This window comes from Bidens hawaiensis, unplaced genomic scaffold (assembly GCF_021521415.1).
Source record: "Bidens hawaiensis isolate Kalapana, Puna unplaced genomic scaffold, B.hawaiensis_p1.1 tig00007743_1, whole genome shotgun sequence".
NCBI classification, from domain to species: Eukaryota; Viridiplantae; Streptophyta; class Magnoliopsida; order Asterales; family Asteraceae; genus Bidens; species Bidens hawaiensis.
The window spans coordinates 1,166,019-1,193,089 of record NW_027491538.1 but is presented as its reverse complement, the minus strand read 5'-3'; the positions used below and the strand labels follow the sequence as shown (position 1 = coordinate 1,193,089).

At 38.9% G+C, this 27,071-nt stretch overlaps 1 protein-coding gene, 1 long non-coding RNA gene and 1 pseudogene across 4 annotated transcripts; 2 read left to right on the top strand and 1 right to left on the bottom strand.

Moving 5' to 3' along the window:
• The first annotated feature begins 694 nt into the window (after positions 1-694).
• On the top strand, positions 695-4,348 carry LOC143635998 (sucrose-phosphatase 2-like; annotated as a pseudogene). The gene is made up of 7 exons (XR_013154168.1): positions 695-756; positions 1,780-2,075; positions 2,165-2,266; positions 3,109-3,304; positions 3,612-3,902; positions 3,986-4,172; positions 4,251-4,348. The product of XR_013154168.1 is annotated as a sucrose-phosphatase 2-like (transcript).
• Positions 4,349-18,179: 13,831 nt separating this feature from the next.
• On the top strand, positions 18,180-18,638 carry LOC143635997 (uncharacterized). Its single transcript, XM_077103695.1, has one exon. It carries the CDS (start codon positions 18,180-18,182, stop codon positions 18,636-18,638), a length of 459 nt encoding a protein of 152 aa, XP_076959810.1.
• A 4,382-nt stretch (positions 18,639-23,020) lies between these two features.
• LOC143635954 (uncharacterized) lies at positions 23,021-26,464 on the bottom strand. Of its 2 annotated transcripts, XR_013154161.1 has the most exons (5): positions 26,248-26,464; positions 25,776-25,851; positions 24,603-25,692; positions 24,403-24,456; positions 23,021-23,191 (listed from the first exon to the last, which is right to left on the bottom strand). It is a non-coding gene; the product is annotated as an uncharacterized LOC143635954 (long non-coding RNA). The 2 variants fall into 2 exon arrangements; XR_013154160.1 differs by lacking the exons at positions 23,021-23,191; positions 24,403-24,456 and having other exon boundaries at positions 24,508-25,692.
• Positions 26,465-27,071: the final 607 nt, after the last annotated feature.

The window sequence follows — 27,071 nt, the reverse complement described above, 5'->3', positions numbered from 1 at the left end:
CCCAATTTCATAGAAAAAAAATAAACGGGTCTTGGGTCTTATCAAACCATCTAGCTTTTAAACCGGGTTATAACATCTCATTTATTTGTGAAACAATTTATTATCAAACCATAAGTATATTATTAACTTTCATACGATAAAAAAAATATAAATTAAAATAAATAAATAAATATTAGAACAAAAAATATAAAACAACCCCCGTAATACGGGGATAAAAACTAGTTATTATATAATTATAATTATAATTATATAATAATTGTCAATTTTCCGTAGCAACAAAAACACTAAATAAAAAAAATAAAAAAACTGAAAACCATCGCAACTGTCTTGATGACGTAAAGTTGAAGGTTGAGAATTTATGGATCAATATCATCTTCTATAATATTAATAAAATAATAATATAAATCCACTCGTTGGTCACCTTCATCACACACAAAATCCTGATTTCAAATCTCAACTGGTAACAAATCTCTTATCTCATTCTCTCACTTACACATGCAATTTCAATTCACATCAAATTCCTGTTAATTAAATCATTTGATTTTGATGAACGATTGCAATTAGATGTTCAAATGAACGGATGTTAGGTTTAGTTTTGTATTATTTGTATGTTTAATTGCATTATTATTATTATTATTAACATTTGATTTCCGCCAGGATAATAATAATAATAATAATAATAATAATCATAATAGTAATGGATCGGCTTACATTTCTCCGCGCCTCATGATTGTTTCAGATCTCGATCACACTATGGTAAGTTCAAACCGATCAACTGGAAGTTTGCTTATTTATTAATTAAACGAATGAATATTTATGTTTGTTTAACTGCTAACAGAAAGTAATCAAATATTCTTTTTATTTTATTTAAGTTCATTCGTTTATGCTTTATATTATTTAAGTGTGGTCATTTATGTATATTTGCGTTCCTTTACGTTTGTTCATATATCTTCGTGAACTCTTTAGCCAGAAAGTTCGTTTATTTATTTAGCAACCAAACATGAACAGAAAGTTTTTCGTTCTTTTAATTAAATGGACAGACATGACCACATGGTTCATTCGATGTTCGTTTCATTTAGGTTTGTTTATAAACGTCCATTTATGTTTGTTTAAATTTTAATAGAAAGTAATTAAATTTTAATTTAATTTATCTACGTTCGTTTACGTTTTATACTTTTATATTTGTTTGTTTTGTGTTCATTTAAGTGTGGTCATTTATGTTTATTTGTGTTCGTTTATGTGTGTTCAATTATGCTTGTGAATTGCCCGTTTAGATTTCTAACGAACGAACATAAACAAACCCGAACATGTTCATTTTTGAAACAAACAAACCTAAACGCAAATATTCGTTCGATTAACTGTTAGTGGCCGTTTAGATTTTTAACAAACGGACATAAGCATACCCGAACATTTTTGCTTTTGAAATGAACGAACCTGAACACAAATATTTGTTCACTTAACTGTTAATGTTCATGCTTGTATAAAGTTAAATGAACGAACACGAGCATGCCATTGTTCCTGTTTGTTCGGTTCGTTTTCAGGCCTAAAAGAATCTATATGCATTGATATATATATATATATTATATATATATATATATATATATATATATATATATATATATATATATATATATATTATATATATATATATATATAGAAAATGCATAAACTTACTCACACAAGTGTGCTAGTTAAAATAACAAAATGTTTAACTAACTCAAAAGTCAACCAAATAACTAAGCACACTTATTATACCTGCCTTGATACATTTATCCACAGGTTGATCATCATGATCCTGAGAATCTTTCTATACTAAGGTTTAACGCGTTATGGGAGGCTAAATACCGGCATGATTCACTACTAGTGTTCTCAACTGGACGATCGCCTGTGTTGTACAAACAATTAAGGAAAGAGAAACCTATGTTAACACCCGACATAACAATTATGTCTGTGGGAACGGAGATAACATATGGTAATGACATGGTTCCAAAGGCTGGGTTGAGTTTCTAAATCAGAAATGGGATAGAAATATTGTGTCGGAAGAGACCAGCAAGTTTTCTGAACTCACTTTGCAGGTATGTATACTTATATCATGATAAATGTTTATTTAACTCTATGTTAAAACTTCAATTTGTTTAATGTGTTTTTGTTTATGGTAATGCAGTCTGAAACTGAGCAAAGGCAACACAAAGCTAGCTTTCATGTTAAGAAAGAAAAGGCTCAGGAAGTTATGAAGACTCTTTCTGAACGTCTAGCAAACCGAGGGGTGAGAATTGAATTTTTCATTTTATGGTTAATGAAAACAAGAAAAGTTTAGGGACATGTTTAATTAATGAAAAGGATGGTTCTTTGTAGGCCTGTAAACGAACCGAACTAACACAAACAGGGCATGTTCTTGTTCATTTGTTTAACTTTATCTGAACAAACTATCAAACATGAACAGTTAGACAAACGGGATTTTCTTAAAGTTCATTCCTTCAGAAAATGAACGTGCTAACGTCTGTTTATGTAATTATGTTCGCTTTTTAATAGTGCAAGGGGATGTTTGGCAATTATGTGCTAAACCATTAAGAGGTCTAATTAAGGGTAGCCTCTGAATGGGTCAGCATGATTCTGAAACTTACCACTTAACAGGCTTCATGAGCCATTAAGAGGTGTCTTTCAAGCAAATCAAACACACTCTACCTCTAACCGATTTAGAAGTAGCCTCTTAATGGATCATTAAGAGGCTACCAAACAGCCCCCAAATGAGCATATTCATCAATCTGTTAGGCAAAAAATATAATAAAACTAAACTAAATTGTAATGGGTGATATCTTAAATTAAAATACTTTAAATAGTAATGGGGCTTACAATCTTAATGAATACACAAACGAACAAACTTAAACAAACGTAAACTAACGAATGAACATAAATATACATTAACGAACATAAATGAACGAACACTGCATGTATTCATGTTCGTTTGTGTAACTAAAGAACAAAAGAAAATAAACGAACTTCATGTCGAATGATTCACGAACAATTCAGTGAACATTTGGCTCGTTTACAAGCCTAGTTCTTTGGTTTAATTCTCATGTTGATTTAGGGATTTCTTTTTGGTTGCAGCTAGATGTGAAAATAATTTACAGTGGCGGGATGGATTTGGATGTATTACCTCAAGGTGCTGGTAAAGGACAAGCACTTGCTTATTTGCATAAAAAGTTAAAAGGACACGGGAAAATTACCAAAAAATACCCTTGCATGTGGAGATTCCGGGAATGATGCCGAGCTATTTACCATTCCGGATGTGCATGGTGTCATGGTTGGTAACTCATTTCATTAAATTTTAAAAGTTAATTACTTGGATGGTCCCTGTGGAATTTCTACCTATGTTAAGGGTCATTTTAGTCATGCACTTACTGGAAAAGTAACGCATGTACATTCCAAGGACCATTTGTGTTATGCTTTTGAAACAGTGGGGAGCGTACGCGTAATTTTTCAAACTTAATGACGAAAGTTGCAATACCACATGGATCATACTCTATAAATTATGTTCGAATCAAAACGCTTTGAATACAAATATGATTGTGTTAAATTTTCAATGAGTATAAATTATTTTCTCCATGCAGGTAAAGAATGCACAACAAGAATTGCTTCAGTGGCACGCTGAAAATGCCAAGAATAACCCTAAGATCATTCATGCAACTGAAACATGTGCAGCTGGTATCATAGAAGCTATTGGTCATTTTAAACTGGGCCCAAATATATCATCCAGAGACGTAACCGATCTATCAGACGCTAAACTGGACCATTTTGACCCTGCGTATGAAGTAGTCAAATTTTACTTATTTTTTGAGCGATGGAGACGTGGAGAAGTCGAAAATATCGAAGCCTATTTGAACAACCTAAAATCTGTTTGCGTATGTTCATTAACCGTATTAACTTCTTTATTTAAGTTTTAAGGAAATAATTTGTTTTTTCTCTTTCCTTTTTTTTCTTGCAGTCTCCTTCGGGTGTGTTTGTTCATCCATCAGGTGTTGAGAAATCTCTTCATGATTGCATTGACAAATTAAAAGATTGCTGCGGTGACAAAAAAGGTAAACAATATCGCGTTTGGGTTGATCAAGTGTTCCCTTTGCAGATTGATTCCAACACGTGGGTTGTGAAGTTTAAGAAGTGGGAGCAAACCGGTAAGTTATTATATGATTTTAAATAACTAAAATGATATCATCTATTAAAAGATTAACATAATATGACCAAAAATGCAGGTGAGGAGCAACAGGGCTGTTTGACCACAGTTATAGTTAGCTCAAAGGTAATTAAACAATCACTAGTGACACAAATTAGTGGTATTATTGGTCAGTAGAACCTACGTGTGGGGCCAACCTATTTTCCAACAAGTCACCACAGATTAAAAAATAATTTTGTTTCTAGTTAAACCATTATGCGCATTTTTAGTGAAAAGTTAGTGCCCTCACGCCTATGTGAGACAATGAGTCACTTTTGCACTTTTTAGTATTGTGTATTGACATGATTTGTTTTTGTTGATCTTAGGATGTGAAGAGGTAAGTCTCAGCAGAGCCCAGTTGGATCCGCAAGACTCACCTTGAAGAGGGACGTCTGCGCAAAGACCAACTGGTTCCGCAGGACCCACCATGCTCAGAGAGATGAAGACCTTACGCGCAGTACGCCAGCTGTTCCTGCAGGAAAAGCCTCCCAATGGTGAAGTAGCCCGCCTGTTCCCGCAGCTGCGGATACAAGCCATCAGGGAAGGCTACCCGCACTAATAGCAAGGCTACACGCACAAGGCACTAACTCTCAATAATTCAGTAATGTCACCTGAAGAAGGAATGAGCAAGGCGGGAATACTCCCGCCCAAATGAGCCAGTCCGTACGCTTCTAGAGGATCTTTTGTACTATACCTGCCAAGGTATGGACAAAATAGACAAGATCTGACCAAAGCAGCCCATGAACCAATCACAGGGTGACAGCTCACTGACAACAGTACGACGAGGAGCACGCTCTAGTACTTAATGTCACTATCAGCCGCTGCCTACTCACCAACCCTTGTCGTGGCACGTACATAGCCTGCAGTTGGTGGAAAAGGAATAGTACACAGCCGGCCATGTCACTATCAGCCGCTGCCTACCCACCAACTGTGACATCTGCCCCGATCCGACCCGACCCAGGTACCCGTTTCTCTGACCCGATCTCTTTCTTTTATGATTAATACCTATACTTTATTTTTAATAATAATAAAATATATTTTCCTTCCCGCCTCTTTCTCTCTCTTTCTTTCCGCCGTTCCGTCCCTCTCCATTCTTTCCGCCTTCTTTTCCCTCTTGTCGCCGTCCCGCCCTTAAGCCTTGTTTCCCTCTTTTCTTCTAACTTTTGTTCCTTCCCGCCTAAGGTTGTCTGCGCAGACCCCTTGCAAGGAATCCTGCGTGAAAACCACCTGTTTCAGCGTTACGCGAGACGAACTCTTCTCGCAGCGCGCTAAGAATTGTAATTCTTCTCGCAGCGCGCTAAGAACGGTAGTTCTTCCCGCGACGCGCTAAGGATTTGTAGTTCTTCTCGCCGCGCGCTAAGAATCGTAGTTCATCCCTCGACGCGCGAAGAATTATAGTTCTTCCCGCGGCGCGCTAGGAATTTTAGTTCCTCCCGCGGCGCGCTAAGAAATGTGATTCTTCCCGCGGCGCGCTTAGAAATGTAGTTCTTTCCGCGACGCGTTAAGGTTGGTTCTGTCTGCCTTCGCGCTCGCGCTCTCTTGACCTTCCGCGTCTGCCTTCGCTCTCGCGCGTGCGCTCGAGCTTTCTCGCGCTGAACCCTTTGAGTTTTCTTCTGTTTAATCTAGCCGTTTGCTTTTGTGTTGTCTTATCTTTTGTGCTGTTGACCTAATCTGCTTTATGTCTGAAAAGCCACTTTCGGCGCAGCATGCGCACCAACCCCATTGGTTGGCAGAAAAAGTGACTGACATTATCTTTTGAGATCTGCTTTTTCCATGCTTGACCAGTACCTTTTTCTGAACTGCCCATGCCTTTTTACTGTTCCCTGTCAGCTTTTTCTCTTTTTCCCTGCTGCCATATCTTTTGATATCTTTTGCTTTTGGAATCTTTTGCTTTTTGAGATCTTTTCCCCTTTTTCTAGGGATTGTGTTCCCTAGGGTTTCTCTATAAATAATAGTATTATTTTTCCTAACACTACACACACAAAACACTTAATCTCTCCTGTTCTCCTTGCTCTCTCTGCCGCCTCCCTCTCTGCCTCCGTCTTCCTCCCTGTTCTGTCCTGCTTTTCCGGTAATATATATATTATATATAATAATTTACTTATGCTAACTTATAATCAAGACTTAAAACAAATCATTAAAACAATAATCTTATTTATAGGTTAACTTGTGCTTGTTTAAAGTTGGTTCTTGCTTTATCTTACACCGCATCGTTTATCAAGTGAGTAATCTCGTACCTAATCCCTTTTTGCTTTTAATGTTTTGGGATGTTCATGTGTTCATACAAACTTAGAGTCTTAAACTTGTTTATGAGCTTTAGTCGCGCAGTATCCCATGTGTTGAGGACGTTTACTTGGCTGTTTATTTGTATGTGTGTATCATTAACCGCTTTGTTCGGCCTATTCCGCAGTTTTCATGGATCCATTAGATGAACACGGGAGACCTATCGTTTACGGTTTTCTTTGTTTACACTTGCACAGATGTTTTCTCGTTTTTGTGCTCAATTGGGAGCACGGATTGAACTATGAACTATGAGCTATGATCTATTTAGGCTTGATCACAATCTGATTGCACCCTTGTTAAACACCAGACATACACGTGTTGCGCGCAGATTTATTGATATCTATGTATTGTATTAAACTTGATTTCTCACCAACACGCAAGTGTTTGACGTTTATTTTAACACATGTTCAGGTTTGCAGTAGCTGTTTTGGAGCTTGTGGACACGTAGGAAGTTTTCTTTATTTTGGACCTAGATTAAAATGTATCAAGACAAGTTATTGCTGTTCGAATATTTTGATTTATAATATATATTGATTTATGTTGGTTTATTTATATCTTATGTATACGTTGCGCATGCGTGAATGAATATATTTATTAAATATTGACACCCAATAGTGTCACGAGTAATGAAACAATATGTGGCGCCCCGATGTATAATCCGCCTTTGGTCGGGGTGTTACAGATTGGTATCAGAGCTCGTTGACTTTATGATAGGTGGTTAGACGTAACGACCTAGAATACCTAGGAGTCCCTTCTCGCGCATGAGAGAAATCTCATGTTTGCGCGCTTATTGTTAATTACTCGTTATTTATGAATATGCTCGCGCTTGCGCAGTATATGATTTTATGTTTTATTTCGCGATATTTCAATTTTTGTTGAATTTCGATTTTATTGATTTTACTTACATATTCGTTTGTTGGGTTTGAAAATCCGAAAAGTCATGGTGATACATGAATAGTTGATTTTTAATTCCCATTTACGATTATGTTCTGAGGTTGGAGACTTGAAAAGTCATGGTGATACATGAATTGTCAACTTCCAATACTCATTTTCTTGTGTATTTTGTTGAAGATTGAAAAGTCATGGTGATACATGAATCGTCAATCTCCAATACTCGTTTGCTCGTATATTTTAAATTGGGAATTCGGAAAGTCATGGTGATACATGAATTGTCGATTTTTGATTCGAATTTGTTACCTTTATTAAGTCTAGGGTCATTTATTTTACTTTAACTTTTGATAGTATCTAACTCCGTGAAACCAAGCTTTATAAGATTTAAAACTTTGTGCTAAAACCAAGATATTAACTAAAATTAAAATTTTTATAGAATGCCTCCGCTATCTCGCCGATTTCAGAGAAGAGAAGCCTCGCGCATGCGTAGACAGCAACGTTCCCAGGAAATGGCCGCCGCAATAGCCCAAGCTTTGAGCCAAAATAATACCTCCAGTTATAACATTAAGTCCTTTAACGCGGGTAACCCTCCAAAGTTCACAGGTCTTGAAGGAGCCACCGTGATGCTCCAGTGGCTTGAGAAGATAGAAAACACTTTCCTCCACACCCAATGCCCCTCAGACAGACGAACCCTGTATGCTTCCAGTGTCCTGGAATCCAGAGCGCTTACATGGTGGAATGGAGTAGCTCATGCGCGTGGCGCAGAGGCTGCTTCTAGCATGACATGGGAGGAATTCAAGGAAATTCTTACGCGAGAATTCTGCCCTCCCAACGAAGTTAAGCGCCTGGAGGAGGAATTTTGGAATCTTAAGCAGTATAGCGGTGAAGCGCGCGAGTACGCGATGCGCTTTCATGAACTAAGCCTGCTTGTCCCTCACCTTGTTACCCCTTTCCGCCGAGCCATAGAGAAATTCCTTGGGGGTCTCCCCATGGAAATTCAAGATTCTGTATGGGCTAGAAACCCAGTTACCCTCTCTGACGCCATCGAGTTGGCCGCTGTGCTCAGCGACAACCATGTCAGAGCAGGAACCCTGTTCCTGCGGGGATCTGAGAAGACCAAACCCACCAAGACTGTCCCTGAACCAGCAGAAACCAAACCTGAACCCTCAAACCGTAACAACCTTAAGCGCAGGCGCAAGGCCTATGCGCTTACCAACCCGCCCATTGTCCAGCAACCCATCTACCAACCTCCAGTTTATGCGCCTAACCCACTGTCAGCCTACCCAACACCTCCTATAGTCCACAACTATGCCTTAACCAATCCAGCACTCCCTGCCCCGCCACCTAAGAAACCTTACACAGGAAATCAACCCTTTTGCCCAACCTGTAGACTTCACCACCCAACCCAAACCCCGTGTCGACAATGTAACCGATGTGGCCGCGTTGGTCACTCTGCCGAATACTGTAGAGTCCCTATCGCCAACCCAATTGCGCCAATACCACCAGTCTACCCGCAGAATCCACAACCAACCTACCAAAACCCACGACCCAGGTCGTGCTATAACTGCGGTGATCCCAGTCATTTCCGGAACGCGTGCCCGAGACTACAAGTTCAGATTACACAAGCGAATCCGGTGAACCAGATTTCGAACCAAGTGACGCGTGGACGAGCTTTTAACATAACCGCGCACCAAGCGCAAGCGAATAATGACGTAGTTAATGGTACATTTTTGCTTAACGGATTTTATGCTTCTGTACTTTTTGATACTGGCGCCGATCGAAGTTTTATCTCTCGCACCTTCGAGCAGAAGCTTGCGCGACCGCGCGATAACTTAAAAGATTTTTCAGTTGAATTGGCTAACGGCGAAACTGTTTTAATTAACTCTGTAATTAAAGATTGCACGCTTAACCTTAACGAAAACGATTTTCTGATCGACCTCATCCCTATGCCTCTTGGAAGCTTTGATGTTATCATTGGTATGGACTGGCTTTCGCATAATCGCGCCGAAGTTATTTGCGCCAAGAAATTGATTCGCATACCTCGAGAGAATGGTGATCTTCACATCTACGGCGAAAAACCCTCCAGTGGTCTTAAGCTTATGTCTTGCGCCGAAGCCCAAAGACTCATGCGGAAGAAGTGTATTGCATTTCTAGCCCATGTGGTTAAACCTGCTGAAGAAAAGAAGCTTCGCGATATCCCTGTTGTGCGTGATTTCCCTGAAGTTTTTCCTGATGATCTTCCTGGTATCCCTCCCGCTCGTGAAGTCGAGTTCCGTATTGATCTTGTCCCTGGTGCTTCCCCCGTAGCTAAATCTCCTTATCGTCTTGCACCCACTGAGATGCAAGAATTGGCAAGCCAACTTCAAGAGTTGACTGCTAAAGGATTCATTCGCCCTAGCTCTTCGCCCTGGGGTGCTCCGGTGTTGTTCGTTAAAAAGAAAGATGGATCGTTTCGCATGTGTATTGATTACCGCGAGTTGAACAAACTCACCATTAAAAACCGGTATCCCTTACCGCGTATTGACGACCTCTTTGATCAACTCCAAGGTGCCTCTTGTTTCTCGAAGATTGATCTCCGCTCTGGCTATCACCAGTTGCGCATCCGCGATGAAGATGTTCCGAAGACTGCCTTTCGAACTCGTTATGTCCATTTTGAATTCTTGGTCATGTCCTTCGGTTTAACCAACGCACCCGCCGTTTTCATGGATCTAATGAATCGGGTGTGTAGACCTTTCATGGATAAATTCGTGATTGTGTTTATCGATGATGTTCTGGTGTATTCTAAGACCAAGGCCGAGCATGAGCAACATCTTCGGTTGGTGTTGCAAAAGCTTAGAGCTGAGCAGCTCTATGCCAAGCTTTCCAAGTGTGAATTCTGGTCTGATGAAGTACAGTTTCTTGGTCATGTTGTAAACAAGATGGGTATTCATGTCGACCCATCCAAAATTGAAGCAATCAAGAACTGGATTACGCCATCCTCTCCTTCTGAGATCCGTTCCTTTCTGGGCTTAGCTGGTTATTACCGGCGCTTCATTTCGAACTTCTCGAAGATCGCTTTGCCTTTAACAGCTTTAACGCACAAAGGTAAACCGTATATTTGGGGCTCGAAGCAAGAAGAAGCCTTTCTAACGCTCAAGCGTTTGTTGTGTGAAGCTCCTGTTCTTGCGCTACCTGAGGGTAATGATGATTTTGTCGTGTACTGCGATGCCTCCAACCAAGGTCTCGGTTGTGTTCTTATGCAACGAGGCAAGGTTATCGCTTACGCATCAAGGCAACTTAAGGTTCATGAAAAGAATTATACAACTCACGACCTCGAACTTGGTGCAGTAGTTTTTGCCTTAAAGATCTGGAGACACTACCTTTATGGTACTAAGTGTATCCTTTACACTGACCATAAAAGCCTTCAGCATATCTTTGATCAAAAGGAACTTAACATGAGGCAACGCCGATGGAACGAACTCATCAGCGATTACGATTGTGAGATCCGGTATCATCCTGGTAAGGCTAATGTGGTAGCCGATGCGCTCAGCCGAAAACCCTGCCAGCTTAACTGTATCTTGCCGCGCACCCAGCTTCACTTCGCGCCGATTCAAAGCAACCTTGAATCGCGTATTCGTGACGCGCAGCGCGCATCCATCAGTAATGGTAACCTTCGCGCCGAGTTAGCGTGTGGCGCGGAAGCGCACTTTGTCCCTAATCTGAGTGGAATTCTCTGCTATCATAATCGCATCTGGATTCCCTTTGATGAGAATCTTCGCGCTGATATCCTGAGTGAAGCGCATAAATCTCGGTATTCTATTCATCCCGGCGCTGATAAGATGTACAAGGATTTGCGCATTACTTATTGGTGGCCCGGTATGAAGAAGGATATTGCTGTGTTCGTAGCTAAATGCCTGACTTGTTCTAAGGTAAAAGCTGAACACCAACGCCCATCTGGTTTGCTCGAACAACCAGAAATTCCTACGTGGAAATGGGAATGTGTAGCGATGGACTTTATTACCAAGTTACCTTTGACAGCAAGCAAGCATGATAGCATTTGGGTAATAGTGGATCGTTTGACTAAGTCTGCTCACTTTCTGCCCATTCGTGAAAACTACCGTGTTGAGCATCTCGCGCAGCTTTATGTCAAGGAAATTGTCTGCCGCCATGGTACTCCTTTGAGCATCATATCCGATCGTGATGGCCGTTTTATATCTCGCTTTTGGAAATCTCTCCAATCTGCGCTAGGAACTCGCTTGGACATGAGTACGGCATATCATCCCCAGACTGACGGTCAGTCTGAGCGAACTATTCAGACTCTTGAGGATATGCTCCGATCTTGTGTTCTTGATTTTGGAGGTAATTGGGATTCACACCTGCCTTTGATTGAGTTCTCTTATAATAACAGCTATCATTTCAGTATTGGTATGGCCCCATTTGAAGCACTTTACGGTCGTAAGTGCCGCTCCCCGATCTGTTGGAGCGAAGTGGGTGAAACTCAAATCACAGGACCCGAACTTGTTCAAGAGACAACCGATAAAATCGCCAAGATCCGTGATCATCTGCTGACTGCCAGAAGCCGACAGAAGAGTTACGCAGATCGTAGGCGGAAGCCTCTCGAATTTCAAGTTGGTGATCTTGTTCTCCTCAAAGTGTCGCCCTGGAAAGGTGTTGTCCGCTTTGGGAAGAAAGGTAAGCTTGCTCCTCGATATGTTGGACCATTCAAGATTCTCGCGCGTGTGGGAAAAGTTGCCTACAGACTTGACCTGCCGCCCGCGCTCAGTAATGTGCATCCAACGTTCCATGTATCCAATCTCAAGAAGTGTTTAGCTGACGAGAACCTTCACATTCCACTTGATGAAGTTCAAGTTGATGAAACTATGCATTTTGTTGAGAAGCCTGTTGAGATTATGGATCGCGAGGTTAAGCAAACCAAGCGCAGTCGTATCCCTATTGTTAAAGTTCGTTGGGAGTCCAAGCGCGGAGCCGAGTTTACATGGGAAAGGGAAGATCAAATGAAGATCAAGTACCCGCACCTGTTCTCTGCGCAACCTACTTCGAGATAAATTTCGGGACGAAATTTCTTAAAGTAGGGGAGACTGTGACATCTGCCCCGATCCGACCCGACCCAGGTACCCGTTTCTCTGACCCGATCTCTTTCTTTTATGATTAATACCTATACTTTATTTTTAATAATAATAAAATATATTTTCCTTCCCGCCTCTTTCTCTCTCTTTCTTTCCGCCGTTCCGTCCCTCTCCTCTCTTTCCGCCTTCTTTTCCCTCTTGTCGCCGTCCCGCCCTTAAGCCTTGTTTCCCTCTTTTCTTCTAACTTTTGTTCCTTCCCGCCTAAGGTTGTCTGCGCAGACCCCTTGCAAGGAATCCTGCGTGAAGACCACCTGTTTCAGCGTTACGCGAGACGAACTCTTCTCGCAGCGCGCTAAGAATTGTAATTCTTCTCGCAGCGCGCTAAGAACGGTAGTTCTTCCCGCGACGCGCTAAGGATTTGTAGTTCTTCTCGCCGCGCGCTAAGAATCGTAGTTCATCCCTCGACGCGCGAAGAATTATAGTTCTTCCCGCGGCGCGCTAGGAATTTTAGTTCCTCCCGTGGCGCGCTAAGAAATGTGATTCTTCCCGCGGCGCGCTTAGAAATGTAGTTCTTTCCGCGACGCGTTAAGGTTGGTTCTGTCTGCCTTCGCGCTCGTGCTCTCTTGACCTTCCGCGTCTGCCTTCGCTCTCGCGCGTGCGCTCGAGCTTTCTCGCGCTGAACCCTTTGAGTTTTCTTCTGTTTAATCTAGCCGTTTGCTTTTGTGTTGTCTTATCTTTTGTGCTGTTGACCTAATCTGCTTTATGTCTGAAAAGCCACTTTCGGCGCAGCATGCGCACCAACCCCATTGGTTGGCAGAAAAAGTGACTGACATTATCTTTTGAGATCTGCTTTTTCCATGCTTGACCAGTACCTTTTTCTGAACTGCCCATGCCTTTTTACTGTTCCCTGTCAGCTTTTTCTCTTTTTCCCTGCTGCCATATCTTTTGATATCTTTTGCTTTTGGAATCTTTTGCTTTTTGAGATCTTTTCCCCTTTTTCTAGAGATTGTGTTCCCTAGGGTTTCTCTATAAATAATAGTATTATTTTTCCTAACACTACACACACAAAACACTTAATCTCTCCTGTTCTCCTTGCTCTCTCTGCCGCCTCCCTCTCTGCCTCCGTCTTCCTCCCTGTTCTGTCCTGCTTTTCCGGTAATATATATATTATATATAATAATTTACTTATGCTAACTTATAATCAAGACTTAAAACAAATCATTAAAACAATAATCTTATTTATAGGTTAACTTGTGCTTGTTTAAAGTTGGTTCTTGCTTTATCTTACACCGCATCGTTTATCAAGTGAGTAATCTCGTACCTAATCCCTTTTTGCTTTTAATGTTTTGGGATGTTCATGTGTTCATACAAACTTAGAGTCTTAAACTTGTTTATGAGCTTTAGTCGCGCAGTATCCCATGTGTTGAGGACGTTTACTTGGCTGTTTATTTGTATGTGTGTATCATTAACCGCTTTGTTCGGCCTATTCCGCAGTTTTCATGGATCCATTAGATGAACACGGGAGACCTATCGTTTACGGTTTTCTTTGTTTACACTTGCACAGATGTTTTCTCGTTTTTGTGCTCAATTGGGAGCACGGATTGAACTATGAACTATGAGCTATGATCTATTTAGGCTTGATCACAATCTGATTGCACCCTTGTTAAACACCAGACATACACGTGTTGCGCGCAGATTTATTGATATCTATGTATTGTATTAAACTTGATTTCTCACCAACACGCAAGTGTTTGACGTTTATTTTAACACATGTTCAGGTTTGCAGTAGCTGTTTTGGAGCTTGTGGACACGTAGGAAGTTTTCTTTATTTTGGACCTAGATTAAAATGTATCAAGACAAGTTATTGTTGTTCGAATATTTTGATTTATAATATATATTGATTTATGTTGGTTTATTTATATCTTATGTATACGTTGCGCATGCGTGAATGAATATATTTATTAAATATTGACACCCAATAGTGTCACGAGTAATGAAACAATATGTGGCGCCCCGATGTATAATCCGCCTTTGGTCGGGGTGTTACACCAACCACCAGCATGGCACGTGCGTAGCCCATAGTTGGTAGAAAAGGAATATTATACAGCTGGCTGTACCTGCTTGGAAACCTACCTTCGGCTATAAATACTCCAACACCTTGGAACGGTATCATTATCTTATATCTTATCTGATACCATCATATATCATCTAGCTATTTCTCTTAATATACACTTATATTCAGAGCAATCTAGTCTGATTCTCACGCCGGAGGGTGGTCACAAGGAGGTACCCCCACTTCTCAGTGACGAGCTCACGGTGTCTGTTTTGCAGGTCATCAGAAGAATAACCATCTTTTCCGGACCTAACCCTCGTGGGAAACATCTACTTGACCCTAAGATTATCCGTAATCTGCCGGGGTCACTTAGTGTTTCTTCATTGGCGCCATCCGTGCATAAAAGCTAGAACTAATTTTCTCAGTTTTTTCAAAACCTCTGGAAAGATGGTTAAGGTTACTCCGGTGCCAAGGCCAGCGAGTGACCAAGAAACTCCGGTAACCACAACCCCAGCTACTGGGGGGAACACCGGCGAGTACACAATTTTTACGAACACTACCCCGGTTACCCAAGCCGGGGCAAGTGCAGTAAACAATCCTTCACTGGGATTCACCGATACCCAGTTGGAGAGACAACGGACGAGGCTCCTCCTCCAAACACTTGATCAAGTTAAAGCGTGGGCGGAAGCACGTCAGAAAGAATTCCAAGCTGATTTGGATGAACGTTTACGTTCACTCCAACAGGCTAATGACGAGTTCGGAAACACTCGACAACAGCTCAACATGATCAATAAGTGCGAGTACTTGGATGATGATTGGGAGGAGTCCGACAGTGACGCAAACCCTCGTCATAGGGCGAAAGGGAAGCGCAAGGAAACAGACTTCCAACCAAGAAGGAATTTTGGAGAAACCTTCAAACCAAGGAACGCGGGGGAAACCCACGTGACTTATCCAAAGCCTTTAGACCAACTGTTGCAAATGCGGGAACGTCCAAGTTTGCAAGGGACATTGCGGAAGCAATCGCCCCGAAGAGTGCCAAACAGATGTCCAACATCGGCACTTATGATGGTATATCCGACCCAGATGATCACTTGAACAGATTCATAGCGGGGGCAACCGTCAGCAACTGGACGGAACCCACGTGGTGTTATATGTTCCAGATGACGCTGGTTGGAGCGGCCAGGGCGTGGTTTGATCATTTACCGATCCACCACATCTATGATTGGGCGGACTTCCAACACAAGTTCAGCCAGCACTTCAGCCAACAGAGGAAATATACTGAAGAGCAGTGGACGATCCTCAACTGCGTTAGAGAAGAGGATGAATATTTACTAGACTTCATCATTCGCTTCAACTCGAAAAAGTTGGGTCTGGGCACCATAAGCGAAGATCTTGTTCGCGCCGCTTTCATCCAGGGCGCCGAATACCCAGAGCTTATCCGCACGTTGACGGGTAAAGAAGGCATGCCATCCACATAGGATGCCATCATGACGGCGGCCAAGCGCTTTGCCGAAACGGAGAAGCAACTGGGTAGGGATCTTCCCCATAGTACAAACCTCTACACGCAGAGGACTAGAGAAAACAACGTCCGGACCGCCCGGCAAAACAAAAAGAGAAAGCTAGGTATTTGGCAGTCAAGGGTAAACTTTGACACCTCATCCAGCTCTCGCCCTCTAGTAGGCGGAAGGGATAACACGCACCCATCAAGTCGTTGTCCTCGTTCATAAAAAAATAAAAAAAAATCCGACAAATTAACCGAAACTGAAAAGTGGACGAAAATGAAACAAAAATCAAAATCGACTCGTCCAGTCCGAAAAGAAACCGAAACCCAACCCGTCCAGTGCTAAAACTCGTGTCGGCACGAAACCTGATCCGAGCCGAAACATAAACCTAAACCGATCTCGTTCCAATCTAAAACCCGTTTCAACCCGAACATGCCGCTTTTCCTTAAGACACTAACCCACATCGACCCATATAGTTAAATTTGTCAACCCATTTTAACCCGAAAATAAGAATGTAATTTGACCGATTTAATTAAAACTTATGACCCAAATTAACCAATTTAAAATGGTTTGGGTCAAATTGTCACTCCTAGACAACATGTTGATTCTGAGTGGGTTGTCCCCACTACACATACACTTAAACAAACGTGTTAAAGTAAAAAAGCGGAGTGTCTGTCAAATAATCAAACACTTCTTTTGCCTTACATATTCAATACATCACATGACATATATCTGAACCAGTCAAACACGAACATCACCTCGTGTGTGATTTTATATTATGTATGTCAATATAAAAGTTTGTACTCGTGTCTAAAGCCGAACTGAGTAGAATCCAAAACAAAAGCAAAAACAAATCAATCCGTTATTTAATAACTTTCCTTCCCATTTGATTCTCGTTACATCCGATTCATTTAAAAATACATAGATAAAATATAAAAAGTTGGAAAAAGGAGATAGATAAAATGTTCCTAGACGGTTGATCCTTTTTGTAACTTTATCGAAATATCGCATCCAATTTGGACTCTACGAAGCTCACTAATAAACAAACACCGTCAATATAACTTAACTATTACATCCATGCCCTTTCTTCCCAATAACCCCATAAAGTATACAATTTCATAAATAACCAAGTTTTAGAGATTGATATGATCGAGCTGAGCCAAATCAAAATAAGCGAAGGCTTGTTCATGCTAGGCTCATTAACAAACTCAACCGAGCCAATCAACACATTTACAAACCGAGTCAAAGGATAAGGGTCCAAGGGACATAAAAACTTGAAGAAGAGTGACAAGTTCTCGAACAAACAAGGGAGAAGCGGACCGGGCCAAATTCGAACGCCATCAAATTCTTTTTTCAAGCACAACTTATTTCCTTTTAAAATGTTCTATAGAAACAAGTTTGAATTCGAATATATTATGTATGAAAAAGAAATTAGTAGGTTTATACAAATTTTAATAAGAAAGAAGTTTAAAGTTGGTTAATGCACATAAAAACAAACTTTAGTATCCTGAAAACTTAAAGCGAGCAAATGAACTATGAAACTAATCAAGTAAATTGAACCAAACCAAGCACACCTTTGCTTGTGCTTGGCTCGTTTTCAAACCGAGCCGAAATCAAACGTGCATTTCCCAAGCAATCGGCAAGCAACATGTGATTTAGACATCTTTAATCGCGCCCACCAAGCCACTCATGCCTTTGTCATGAGCGCCTCTTAGTCAACGTGTTTGGTGCCGCTCTGGGCTGACTCGGCAAGTGATGTCACGTCACTACACAGTACACACGGTCCAGAGAAGAGAAACTGAATTTTCAAATTATTAAAAAGGGTATTTTTGGTATTTTCTATCTTAAATAAAAATAGCAACCAATTTGGACTCTACAAAGTACGAAACACCCTATTAAACACCCTCATAATAACTCCATAATTACATCAATACCCCTTCTTTCAATATTCCATTAACCCCATAAATATTCCCAAATTCACAAATAACCAAGTTTCAGAATCAATTGATTATTTCTCACCGGACAAATAAATCTCGCCGGAATCCTTCAGTTCCATGAATACCCACAACTTTCCGGCGATCTAAAACACCAATTTCATATAATCAAATCATCAATTTCAGCAATCACAACATCAAATCACTGAATTTAAACAACTGGGTCATCATCAATTCACCATGCCAATTCAAAAAATCGTAATCCGTCAATACTCAATCGATCAACCACACCCATTACTCGAACCAACCCACTCGTCAAAAACCCGGTTCGCAGAATTCGCCGGCGGAACCACGGCGGAGTGTGCGGTGGTGTGCTGCTGTATTCCGTTATCGTTGGTTAACTTATTCGTTCTGGCGGTGTACGGTGTTCCGGCAGGGTTGTTAAAGAAAGCGTTGAGGAAGAAACGACGTCGTAAGATGTTGAAGAACGGGTTGTTGATTGACGGTGGTGCTGACGTGGACGGTGATTTAAGTGGTAGTTGTGATGTGTCGGAGTTGCTGATCCGGTATGATGCGGCGGAGATGGTGATTGGTGCGCCGGTGAGTGTTGATAGGGAGGTGGTGGAGTTGGAGAATGAGATGTGGGACCGGTTTTACTCGACGGGGTTCTGGAGAAGCGTGTCGCAACGAGTGGATTAAACGGTGGGTAATAGGGATGGGATCGGTATTGTACGTGTGTTGGAAATATCGATACTGAATTACATGATGCGCTTACTTGTTACAACATGTTTATCTTTGGACGGTACATGGAACTGAATTTGAAGAAAAGTGGCGACCGTGGTTGCAAAAGTCTCTACACGGTTGATTGGGGAGCTGCGAGTACTCGGCTTAATTAGGGAGTGCTATGGAATTATTTGCTGATTAGTTGGGCTAGGCGCGGAGTACGTAAGGATTAATCATCAAGTACTCACTTCAACCGATTTTTACAAAACACTGGGCACTTGGTATCATGGTTGCAGATGTTGCTAGGTGATACCAGATCAGTCGACTGGAAAGTTGTGAGTACTCAGGATTTATGATTACTTGTTGAGTACGTGATGCCTAAATACGATTTTTGCAACCATGCTTGATACCAAGTACTCATACCTAGTACGGAACGATGATGTTGGGTTAATGATGATTTGTGCACACGTGACTTATACGGTACGAGTCAGCAATTTATGATGAGAAGTTTATAGAAGTGGCCACTTTTTGTTTGAATTTTTAAGGTTTAGATTAACAAAGAGGAATTTTGTTTTAGTGGTTAAACATTTATTATTGTGTTAGTTAAAAACTGAAATCAAATGAAAAGATTGAGGGAATTACGTTTCGCATTTATTGTCTTATTATTATGTATTCAAATCACTCATAATCACGACTCATAAAAGTGAAGTAATCATCTAAATTCAGTTTCAAGTTATGTTTAATTTTGATTTTTCAACTTATGTGAAAATATAAAGAGTCTTAGACTGTTTTTAAAAGATTTGAGGGTGAATTGATAAATTTATATAAATAAAGGGAACATTTTACGTTTTAAAAATTCAGAAAAAACTATCAACATGAATCGATTAATCCATACATATCAGACAGTTCACAACGTTGCATGTAGGAAGGACAACGCCACCTTGTACTCCACGTCAGCTACGAATGTCTTTGTTCTCTTGTGTTGAAGGTAATCTTATACTACTGAACTCTTATACGTGAAAACAGAAAAATGTTTGCTTATTGTGGTGGCCGGCCGGGTTTAAAAAGTGACCCAACAAGGAAACCAACAAAACAATTGATATCATTAATAATCTATAGGATGAGAAGGTTGAATAGATCGACCAATGACTAAGTTTATTGTTTTTTAGTCATATGACCAAGATGTAACTTTCATTAGGAACGTGGGTTAGTGGGTGGGTACAATTATATCCACATCTGTTACAACTCAGCACACCCAGAAGTCGATTGACATTTATTTAATATGTCAAAGTAGCTAGTAGTATGATGCAATTTGACATATACTTTTGAATTTAAGAGTGTGTTTTTTCCTAACAACTTGTAAATAGTTGTAATATAATATGTAATCTAAACATGTATTTTGTCATAAAAATTAAAAAAAAAAAAAAAAACACTGGATGAGATGACTCCCTTTGATCTTATGAGCAGGGCCGGCTGTTGTCGGGCATGTGTCTTGGAGGTTGAGTCGAAGAAACAAGTTTTTTTGGATTGCTATCGGGCCAAAGCGATATGGGAAATAATATCAATTTAATGTGGGTGAGACTTTCCTGACCTAGACTCCTTGAAACAAACAATTATGTTTTCAACGTTTGTTTGAGCCTTTGTCGTTCAAAGAAATGAGTATTGGTCATGCTTCAAAAGATGATTATTGCCCATGTGATTACAGATAAATTTATATCAAGAATTGTCAAATATAGTAATATGCAAATAACCTTATACGATCAAATTAACGTTGTCAAAATAATCTAACACCTTAGTCTAAAACCATTGATTTGGTCCTAATAGAACTTGCACTAAGGGTATGTTTGGTTGGAGGAGATGATATGAAGGGAGAATTGAATGAGAGTAGGAATGAAATGGACAACGGAATGAAATGAATCATTAACATTCATTTGTCTTGTATGGTTAACAAATGAGAATTAAATGAATTATTAATTTATGTTGTTTAGTATAAAAAAAATGTAGGAATAAAATAGAAATAATAAAAATAGTCTTATCTAGAAATAACTTTTTATAAAAATAAAAAAATGCAATGGTGACAGTGGTGGTGGTGGTAGCTTCGACGACGAAAATGGTAATGGCGGTGGTTGTGATGGCGATGGTGGTCAGGCGGCGACAGTGACAATGGTTGTGGTTGTTACGCCGACGATTGCGGCAGCAGCGGTGGCATGGTAGCGCTGGTGGCGGAGGTGGGGGAATTGGTGACTGTGGCAGTGGCGATCATGTGCTGGTGGTGGTGATGGTAGTGGTGGTGCTAGTGTTGTTGAGAAAGTTTGGTGAATGATGAATGGAATGAAAAAAAAAAGGAGGTGAGAAGGAATGGTTTTGATGGAATGAGATTCCATATGTAATTTGTGATTACATTCCATTAAGCAACCAAACACTACTTTTTTTTGTTCTCACGTAGTGAATTATTCCATTCCCTTTATTATTTCTACATACCAAACGCTACCTAAGAGTGTTCATATAGTAATGGAAACGTTTTGACATAATATGAGAGGAGTTACTAACTATTAAAATAATTTTTTTCTTTGAACATGGTTTTTAATGTGTATATATGTATAACTAGCTTTTAGCCCGCGTGTTATGCGGGTTTATTTAAGTTTTTAATCATTTTGCATTATGTTTATGTAATTAAGTGCTTTATTTAATTTATTATAAGAAAGTTTGCTATATCTATTCTAAATTTATACATTTAGACTTATTTTGATAAATTTGATCTTCATGAAAGGCATGAATATTATTCCCTATTTACTATGCATATAAAACTTTGAAAATTCGTTATAATACTTTGAGGTCTCATAACAAAACTATTTCAACCAAAGTAATCCCATTCATGGGTTGCTATTTCATGACATCTACAACAATAAACAATAAATTCATTTCATGAGGTTTGTTGGAAACAAAAGATGCCTGAAACAAAACGTTGTCCAAACTCTATGTTACATTTTTAAATAAATTTTAGTGAGTTCATTAACTAACCAACTTCTATGAAGTTTTACGGTTTCAGCAGTGTCGGGGTGGTAGTCGGGTTCCCCTTGCTAGAAGCATGATGTTCGTATCCAGATTCAGGGAGTAAGTTAAAGCCAGATCCATTGCCAACTCCATTAATGAACCATGTTACTGACTGCCATATAAACAGTCATAATTTGGTAAACTTCGATAATTAAACTACCGAGATGGGCTAGGCTTCTTAATGTGGGTCAAAATTGATAGATACGAAATGTAGAACAAATAGAAAACGAACCCTAAACGTAAAAACATTAAAATAGCTTTTACTAATAACAAATTCTGTATTTTAACATATAGAAAAATGTAAACGGATATCTCCGTAATAAGCTTTTCAGTGAGTGGGTAATAGAAAAAACATATGAAAATAGTTTTTACAATAAAATCAGAGAAGAATAAAAATATAATGAAAATTAATATTTTATATAAGACCTATTTTATATTATATTATAGATATAATCCATGAGGAAAAAAAATTAACGCTAAAAGCTAAAACTTATAGATTAAATTCAAACTGGTTTATCTTGTTCAGAGCATGTTCAGCTTATTAAGTTAAAAAAGTGTTTGACAGACATAAAAACATTTTTTATTTTAGCTTTTTGAAAGTATTAAAAAACTGTTTTTAAAAAGCCATAAATCCTGGCTTTTCAAAATGACTTTTTGAAAAGTCGATAAGTTGTTTTCAAACTCAATCCCAAGCATGCCTTCTTAGTAGTATAATGCAAAAGTAGGTCATTTTTGATAACTAAAAAAAACATAGAGTCAACCTATTAATATAGATTGTAAAATCTTCAGAGGTTTCACCAATGCAAAGCCAGCCAATTATTTGTTATTAGCTCGATCATCAATAATACATCAAAAAACAACATTTTTAACCATGACATGTTATCATTATTAATACGTCATTATGTCAACTATTTAACATTTAAGCTCGCCCTGCTTGCGGTGCGCACATATAATGTATATATATGTGAACCTCGGGTAGGTAAAATTGAAATTGCACTAATTTTGACGTTATTAGACTAATCTCGTGAAAATAACGTTAAAAATGTCGAAAGGTTAATTAGGCATCATGTGGTGGCGTTGATAGCCGAAACACAAGGGCACATGCATCAATCGGCCGGTATGCCGATGATTGAGTGTTATGTGCCTTATGTCCAAGGCTTAATGCAAAACTACTATCGAGCCGGGGATCTCACCGGGAGCAGCCTCTCTATCCCTATGAGGTAGAGGTAAGGCTGTCTACATCTTACCCTCCTCAGACCCTATCATAGCTTTGCTATTGGTGGGATTTACTGAGTACGATGATGATGATGATTTAACATTTAAGCTACATGTGAGGAATCTCTTGCATTCTCATGCCATGCGAAGAAAATTAAGCGATGCGACCGTTGTAGTTTAAACCAGCAACACTAATAACATGACTTTGATCGATGGGATTATGTAGTGTACCACAAAGTGGGCCATGAGGTACATACAACCTCTGTAGAAAACAATATTAAAAGCACTAATTAATATGCTTATTCGATTCGAAACCGTGAAACCATCCAAACTGGCCATCGGTTCGGTTTGACGGCTGGTTTTTTCTTCAAGTTTCGATCGGTCGGTTTCAGTTATTTCAAACCGTAGTGAACGGTTTGGTTTACGGTTTGTATCAAAAACCAACCGCACAAAACCGGACCGGACCGTATAATTAATTTAAATATATTTAATTTTATAAATATTTTATATTATATATACCAATATATATGTTAAATATGAACCGGTAGTGCAAATGTATATATAATAGGCATATTAAACTATTAACTAAACACTAATTGAAAAATGATTGAGCCCAAATTCCATATATCTCAGGCCAGTTAGTTATTCTGATGTATTTTCATGTTTCTGGACAGATTGTGTTTTAACATGACCATGGACGAATTGTATTTATATACGTTAAATATTTTTAAATTATTCACGGCCCAAACCATGAAACCAAACCGTAATGCACGGTTTGGTTGGGTTCGGTTTAAGAATTCAACGGGTTGGTTTTGATTTACAAGAATTAAAAACCGTTACTAACGGTTCGGTTCACGGTTTAGCCCAAAAACCGCGAAAACCAGCCCGTGAAGACCCCTAACAGGAAGGCACATGATTTACAGATATAGCTCAAAACCAAAAGCGGGTGCCTTAAGGGTAAAAGCGTTTTCAAGCATTTGCTAGATTGCATTTATGTTCATTATTATATACTTTAGTTCTTGCAACTTTGATCATTTATTTTTAGCACTTCATCAACAACTTTCCAACAACATACTGATGAAACATTGTTATAATCTAAACTGAAATCTAGCAACCTAGAACAAAAGGGAGCATCAATAAAAGCAGTAATATGAAAAAAAAAAGAATATGCCATAAAAACACGCTGTCATACCAACCTATACCACATAGGCATGTACTGTAAACGAACTACGAACTGAGCGTTCAGTAACTTGTTCGTTAATAATTCATCGGAAAGTTCATTTATGTTCGTTTATTTAATAAAATGAACATCTTGACAAAAAAAAACAAACGAACACGAAACAAAATATTATGTTCTTTTAATTAAATGAATGGATTAGAGTTGTGATGAAGTGGGCTTCTTAATGTGGGTACAAAATGATAGGTATGAAACGTTTAGCAAATAGAAGACGAACCCTAAAGTAATACTTACTAAGATCAATGCTCGCCGGCCACTGCCTCGATTCACAACAACCAAAGGCAAATCCTGTAATAAAAACAAACCATAACAAAATTAATTCTTTGGATTCCTAAATCCTAAATGAAATGAGATTTGCAATATGTTGCAGAATAATAAACTAACTAATGCACCATCATCTTATCACTTTACACCACAAAATTAAGCATGCTTACATAATGACCAAGTTAGGGATTTTGATCATATTGGTGGCCGGATAACTTATGTGTTTAACTACAACTGATTTTCTTGCATAAACCTGGAATGAAGTAAAACACAAACCAATAAATGACACTATGTATGCAAACAATTGACCCATTTGCTTATAAACGGGTATAAAGTTCACATTTTTACAGAAATGTTTATTCAAGTACCTCGCAACACCAATAAATGAATGCCCGTTAGGAATGCCAGCCTACTGAACATCTGAGATAACTCCAAATTAGAAAAGAGGCGGTTTCTCTTGTGATATTGATCCATTAGAACTGCCAATTGTTCTTTAACTATCCAAACAAAAAATAAGAACAATATTAAGATAAGCATGGTAGTAAGTAGGAAAACAACTAAATTAAATAATTCATTTTGGGTTAAACGGGTCATGTTTATTTCAATATGCCAATCGGATTCGTGTTGGAAATCAAATCATTTTGGGAGTATATGTACAATACCCGTCATTCATAAGCCTCGTAGCATTCCCAAAATGATGGCAGCATCCAAAAACAAACCTTCTTCAGTCCCATTAATCGATTTTATACAACCCGATTAACATGCTTACAACTTAATTTATATGCATCAACCCGTTTGACATGTTTAAATATGAGGGTTAAACTGGTTGTGTTCAAGTCACATGTTTTTAAGTATGTAATAGAAAGGGTATGTAGTCCGCAACCTGTCAAAAGACCCATCAAACCGCCAACCTGAACCCGAACACGATCCATATTTTTAAGTGTGTAAACGAACAGGTGGTGTTCGGGTTGAACAATTCAGCCCGCCAACCCGACACATTGGCACCCCTAAATTTCTGCAATATTCTTAAAATGATCAAGGAGTTGGCACGTTTACAGGTTAGAAACAAATGTAATCAAGCCCAATGAGTAATGTACCAATTTATTATAAGGCAATCAAATATAAATATGATGAAACGCCAAATATGTACCTTATATTCCATTCATTATCAGCATGAACTGGGATTTCTATAGTTAATTCTTCCTCCATCTTTGCTTTGAGAGCTGCATCCCTTGTGGGTTTAATGAGCATGTCTTCTTTCTGCATAATTATTTAAAAAATTATTAAAGAAACCAACAACCTTAAACGGATCAAATGATAAAACAACAATGGTATCAATTTACCTGGCGTTGTACACAAGGCCCGTTTGAACATTGAGGGTTTGGCTTCATTGCCATTGTTTCTATTGCTCTTGTTGACCTGCACGCCAAAAATTAATACTACATATGAAAAAAAATTATAAATGTATATTAATAAATTAATAAATAACATCACATACATAAGATCTGAGATAAGTTAGACCTAAAATCAAAATAATGACAATTCACCAACATATAAACAATTAACTTCACAAAACTGATTAAAAACTGTATAATTGACTATTTGACTGTTGACTATTTGGCTAATTATCACTAATTAACTAAAATTGAACATGAATTTCATCTAATTACAAGTTCAATTTGTCCATAGATTTTCCTACTAAAAAAGGGAGCCGCTGCCTATCACTTTATTGCAATATAAATATTTTAACCTCCTCCACGTTTTAGGGTTTGACAGAGGGAAATGGAGAAAAAGAGTAGAAATTAGCGAGTTCACCATTTAAAAATCGAGCAATCTGGTGGCCATCGGATCTGTATCACAGTTTCTGTTATCACCAAATTGATGAGAGTAGTAGTTTTGGCCGGAATTGAGGTCTAGGGTTTTGTTAATTTGGGGTGATAGGGTGCGGTTTGGTGTTGAATTGGGATTGAGATTGAAGGTGGAAGGTGGTAGAAGAAGAAGCAGCCATCGGAGGGGATGGAGGCTACAGAGAGAATAGGAGGCAGGTTCAATCAAGCCGTCTGGCCCATTTTAGTGTATTTGGGTTTGGTAAAAATCTCGACCCGCGAAATTTAAACCTTAAAACCAGGTTAAATCAATGAAAGTCATCATTTTAAAATCAAGCAATTCTGGTGACTTCAAAAAAAGGGGGAGCGATCACATCGTGACACCTAAGCTTTTTTGGTTTTCGTTTATATATATTATAGATAGATGATAGATTGGACAAAATTTTAAATGTCAAAACAAAGGAAACCATTTCAATTATTTTTAAGGTGAATTGGATTTTAATATTCTAATTTAATATAGTTGTTTAATAAGAATTCTAACTTAAAAAATAGAAGTCACATGTTCCAACTTTAATACAGTTTGTTTTCATTTGACCTATATTTAAAAAAAGCTTAATGACGTTAATTTTTTTCCAAATTTCAAATTAATGTTTTAGGGCTTTCGATCGGAATGAGGATACAAATTAATTGATGTAAAACTTACCTCGAAACGGTGCTCTAAATAACTTGATTTTTGGTAATTAAAAGTTTACATCGCAATTGGAACATGCTTTAGTCGTTTGGACCATTGTTTTGAGGTAAGTTTTACATCAA

Bases quoted from the DNA above. Each gene is read 5' to 3' on its own strand.
- LOC143635997 (XM_077103695.1), top strand. From the start codon at position 18,180: ATGCCAATTCAAAAAATCGTAATCCGTCAATACTCAATCGATCAACCA.